General features: G+C 48.5%; 1 protein-coding gene across 1 annotated transcript in view; it reads right to left on the minus strand.

The window, feature by feature from the left end:
- LOC103923527 (histamine H2 receptor-like) overlaps nucleotides 1-5240 on the minus strand; it is a 48152-nt gene that overhangs the window by 39439 nt on the left and 3473 nt on the right. The window contains exon 4 of the mRNA XM_009331902.1: nucleotides 4392-4529. Coding sequence (XP_009330177.1) covers nucleotides 4392-4529 — 138 coding nt within the window. The remainder of the gene's footprint in view (nucleotides 1-4391; nucleotides 4530-5240) is intronic.

A 5240-nucleotide genomic window follows, 5' to 3' on the forward strand; every position in this document is an offset into this window, starting at 1 on the left:
AGATGATGTGAAATTATCTTGTATATGTGCCCTAAGCATTTGTCTAGACACAGCCCCTGTCAGTGTAACAAACCGTTGCAGCGGAGCAATGTCGAAATCAGCTTGAGGAGTGTGTCTCCAGCACAAGGAGGCAGGATAATGATGTTTTTTTCAGAAGAGAAACCTATTAGTGAGGCCATGGGATTAATTTTAAGTGCTGCAAAAGTGCATGTCCCATTAAGAACATCTTTATTCTCATGGTTTCATTCCCTAAGGAAATCAAATGTCTGGGTCTCCTCAGCAGCCTCTGATGTAAGCAAGTATTATTTTTCCCTATTTTTATGTTAAAGGCGGTTTCATCATTTCTGCCCTTCAAATTCTGCAGCCACTAGTCCACTATTCTTAGCTACAGTGGAAATACCTTCTGCCACCCAAACGTCGCATGGGCTGTGATCAGTAACGTCCCACGCCAGAGCGGGGAGAGGAGGCAGCTTTGCAGAAACGCCGGACCCTTGTACCTCCCTGTATCACCTGCTTGGAGCTTGGCCTTGCCAGACATCATTCTGACAACCCCCCAGTGCTTGCCCTCCTGCAGGGAAACACAGCCGTGCACATGGCTTTCCTAAGGTCCTGCAGCAAGTTAATGGTAAAATTTGCCATGGGTAAGTGGTGATGGGTTGAAACACTTTTAGAGTTTAAGGAAGCAAGAGAGGTGATTCCCTTTGACGATAAACCCCTTGGGGCAGGGACCAGTGTGCTGCTGTGTATATATAGTCCCTGTATAGTCCCTATAACCATCAGGTCTAGGTATGCTTGATATTACTGTAAAATAAGTTATTTGTTGTCATTATTATTATCTTTTGATATTTTAGCTGTATCTGTTAAGAATCTCTTATGGCTGAATACCGCAAGGATGTCTCATTAAAAGCAATACCTTTTAGGCGCTAGGGAGAGAGTTCTCTACACCATCTACTCCAGGCGAATTTTGGCATCAATTCAGAAGACCCAGAGTCAGATCACTAAAGCCACAGGGCTCAGCGGCAAGGCTGTGAAGGGCACGGTCCTGCCCGGGGACATCAGCCCTTCCCAGGTCTCGGATCGGCGGTTCTGCATTGCCATCTTCAGGCTGGGAGCAGCCTTGCTCCTCCCAGAAATCCTAGAAATCTCCCAGACACGGCAAACTCAGTTCCGGCTTACCCAGCATTAGTTGAAATCGGTGGCCAAACCCTGGAAAAAGGTGTTAAATACAAAGGAGGGGAAGGAGCTCTGCAAGGCTGGTACTCAGCTGCCCCGGGTAACACGGATATTTTCCTCCCTGTGAGTATACAAGGCTTTAAAGAGAGTAAATTAACACAAGCAATGCTGCTTAACACATACCATTTCTTGCTGTGAGACAAAGTTTATTGGCAAGTTTTCTTTAAAGTACATAAATTGAAACTGCCTGAGTGATTTTAGCTCTGTAGCCTGCACTGTCCCCAAAAAAGCCTTTTTCTAACAATGATAAAAGCTCAGATTCTTGGGAGATTTTAATGATAATATGTCTTTAAAAAAGTTTATGCCAAACACTTCACAGGTATTTGTTAGATATGGTGGCGGGTTTGGAAGAGAGGAGGTTTCTAGCCTTTCAGGGTCTCTGATGGACAATATCACACAGACAGCTTGGAGAGCCAAGGAGCTGTAACCACAGAACACATCCTAAAATAAATCAGAAAATCATAGAATAAGGTAGGTGTCCTGCTCCAGCAGGGCCAGCTTAGATGAGGTTGCTCAGACCTTGTCTCATCACCTTGTGAACATCTCCCTGTGATTCCCCCACCTCTCTGATCTCCAGCCAGTGTTTGACTACCCTCGTGGTGAAAAATATTCTCCTGATAAGATCTGCTTGGAAAATGACTTTCTAGGAGCCCAGAAAATCATAGAAACATAGAATGGTTTGGTTTGGAAGGGACCTTTGAAGGTCATCTAGTGCAACCCCCCTGCAATGAACAGGGACAAATGCTGCTACTCCAAAGAATATTCCAGCAGTAAAGCTCTTACCATTTTATCTCAGGTCTCGTGACAGTTTGTACCAGGTCTCACGACTGTTTATACTTTTTCCCACTGCCTCAATCCCTGAAATCCCACCATTACTCCCAGCTATCAGCGAAAAAATAGGCGATCCTGATACTTACCATGGCCACCTGTAGCACCACTCACTGGGCTGTGTCCATTGCAGTCCCTGTCCCAAAGGACAACCCAGAGCACAGCCTCGCAGCAGGGATTTGTGATGACCAGTTCAGCCTCCGCAAGAAAATGCTGTAGTTGTCCTTGTACTCGGATACCCAGCGGTTCCTGCGGAGAACATGGAAAAGGGGATAAGAAGAGGACCTCCATCCTCTGCTTTCTGCACCAGGAGAAGGGACCTGCCTCCCCTTCCGCAGCGGTTGACCGCCCAGCTGGGAAATAGCATAGAGCAAATGAAAGCACATGCCAATGGCATGGGGGAGAGGGGGAACAGCCTGTCTCCATCAGGACCGGCGCAGATGCTGCGACACACATGGCTGTCATTGGGACCAATCTCCCACCTAGATCAACCATTACACAGGCTCGGTCTCCAGCCCACACATAACTCCAGGATCGTAGATCAAAATCGAGACTTCAGCGCAGAGCTGAAATATATGTGTGTGTGTTAGGGGGAGGTGGGGGGGATGAGGCAGTGGGGAGGAATTGCCTTTCCGGTGAGAAATGAGAGCTCAGGAGCAGTTTATGCCTGTTTGTTCATAGTGTGCGGATGAGTCACGTTGCAAACAGCTCCTGCCCTGTCTGATTTGAGAGAGCCCTTTCCCAGGGGAAGCCCGGGCATGGAAATGTTGAGACGTGCCTCCCTTCCCCAGCCCCACAGGGACCTCGGCATCTTCTTTCCACAAGGACATATCAGAGGTTGTCCCAGGAAAAGTCTCCCCACTCCTATCAACCCCACTGCAAAACTTTTCAAGAAAAGGCTGAGCAGGCCTTGAGAAAGGATTTGGCCCCAAGGGAATTCATTTGAGCTCGTTGCATAACACAGACACGGAGAAATACGCTTGAGAAACACCTTCCAATCCCAACCAGCTCCAAAACCTCCCTGCCCTACTCTTACCCTGTCCCCATTCCCACCAGCCGCCCTCTCCCCCCAGCCCACCTCTCCCTTACTGGTTTAAGTGCTCATCTTCAGGGAAAATGTGAGAAAGGCTCTTATTTGCTCTACAGTATCCACCATGGGCTCCTGGCCAGCACTGGAAATCTGTGTTGTAGGTACTTCTCCAGTCAAGGTCAAAGCACTCTAGTGAAAGAGAGTCCAAATAATTGAAAGACTTTTCTGGGTCTCTATCTCCTGTACCCCCCAGTCTGACTGTTCCCCCTTCTGAGCGCCATCAGCTCTTTAGGCTTTCAGCGCTCCTGTTGGAGGTACCACGGTCGAAGGGTTAGCCAAGGAAAATGCAAGAAGCGCTTCCTTGGTGTAGATAAGGTCTTTTAGACAAGATTATTCAGCCCTGATTTTCTATAGCCTTTTATGTATGATGGAAGTCACACTAGGAAGATCTGGAAATGACATCTTGTGCTCTTCCCTTCTGGACATTGACTTGTCAGCTGGTATATATTTTCTCCTACTGTCTAGATTTTCTCTTTCATCATGCCAGAGCAATGCGTCTCTGCTTTATTTAATCAGGGACTAAACCAGGGAAGAGATCCAGCGTCCACTTAACCCCCAAGTGAGGACCATCACCTCTGTTGTGCTATCTTCCCCCCAAATCCCCGTAAGAACTGGTTTGAAGGGGTGCCATCTCCTATCCTGCTCTCCAGAGATGCCCCATCTGTATGTTAATAGCCTGCGTGTGTGTCCTTCTGACTGAGCAGATCTGCCTGCAGAGAAACGTGCTGCCACGTCTCCCAAGAAAGCAGGAAGGACGCGCAAAGAAGAGCCACTGATTGTAGATATTTCAGATTTTCTGTGTATTTTAAAAATGACACGTTCCTGTAATGAGTCATTAGTAAAGTATTTTTGTTGTTTTCACTGAGGCTGAGGTTACAGGCATTTCACACGTGCGTGACCATGTCAGGCTGTTAATGCAACCCGAGTGGCCGCAGCAGCAGTTCCCGTGCTGCGACATTATTTCCAGGGAGGCCACACTGAGCGGGGCTGCGCTACATGGAGTGGCCCATATGGAAACTGGGATGAAAGAAATGTTATTTACAACGCTCCAACCTCTTTGGAGGACAATTGTTTTTCTCTGCTCTGCTTCTCCCCACTGATGGGCAGATGGTTACGGGGACTCTGCAGACCTTCCCTTCACCTTCCTCAGTCTCTCCCTGCGTTAAATTAAAAAACCCAAAGCCAGGCTGGGCCACAAGTCACCCGCATGGGGCAGCTGCCACAACCTCCATCCACTGACCTTCCACCAAAACAGATGAGCCCAGGATCATGCTCCTGTTTTGCTGAGCATCATGCTGCCTTGCCTGGCACGTCTCCAGGGTGAATTGCTGGTAGGTGGCCCAGCCTGGAGCCAGCTTCTGCCTGTGCAGCAACATCCCTGAGAGATGGGAGAAGAAAAGAGCACATTAGTCAGGAAGCACCATCAATTACTCACCCAAATCCTACCCTTGGATGGGAGCAAGCAAACAACAGCAGCAAGTTGGAGCCTCAGCTGGCAAAAATCAGGGGAGACCCATTGACTTCAGCAGAGCTTTGCTAAGGTGCATCAATTTTGCATCGATTTGGTTCATAAAGCCAGTAGGGGAAAGATTTATGGTGATGCGAAGTAAGTGGAAGGAGCCATGCTGCCTCCGTGTTGCCCTGGAGTGCTAAAAGGAGCTGCGATCCTTTGCGGGAGGTTCGTGTATGAAAGGGAAAGACTTTGCGGGAAGTACTGCGCTGCTGGGCTACACAGGAGTAGATCAGGAAGGGAAAAGCCCACAGTAGTTGTGTCATTAGCACAAGGCAGCTTCAGATGGGCTTGGCAAGGAGATGCTTGAAGACCTCAGATGTTAATTAGAGTCTAACTGGACAGTCCAAATGGACATCTGTCCAAATGGAGACATGTCCATCTGAGCTGCTTGTCCAGACTCTCCTAGTGAGTGGAGAGAGAGAAAACCTGCCAGGGCTTACTTCACCTCATCCTCAAGGTGGCATTTAAGCTACGGGAGATGGCTGTGCCTTTTCTCCCCACTGCTCATGAAGGGAGCTGAGGTGATCAGCTCCAGACGCAGACATCCCATGCTGGGAGAGGTGAGCTCAGGGAATA

This window comes from Pygoscelis adeliae, unplaced genomic scaffold (genome assembly GCF_000699105.1).
Source record: "Pygoscelis adeliae isolate BGI_AS28 unplaced genomic scaffold, ASM69910v1 Scaffold209, whole genome shotgun sequence".
NCBI classification, from domain to species: Eukaryota; Metazoa; Chordata; class Aves; order Sphenisciformes; family Spheniscidae; genus Pygoscelis; species Pygoscelis adeliae.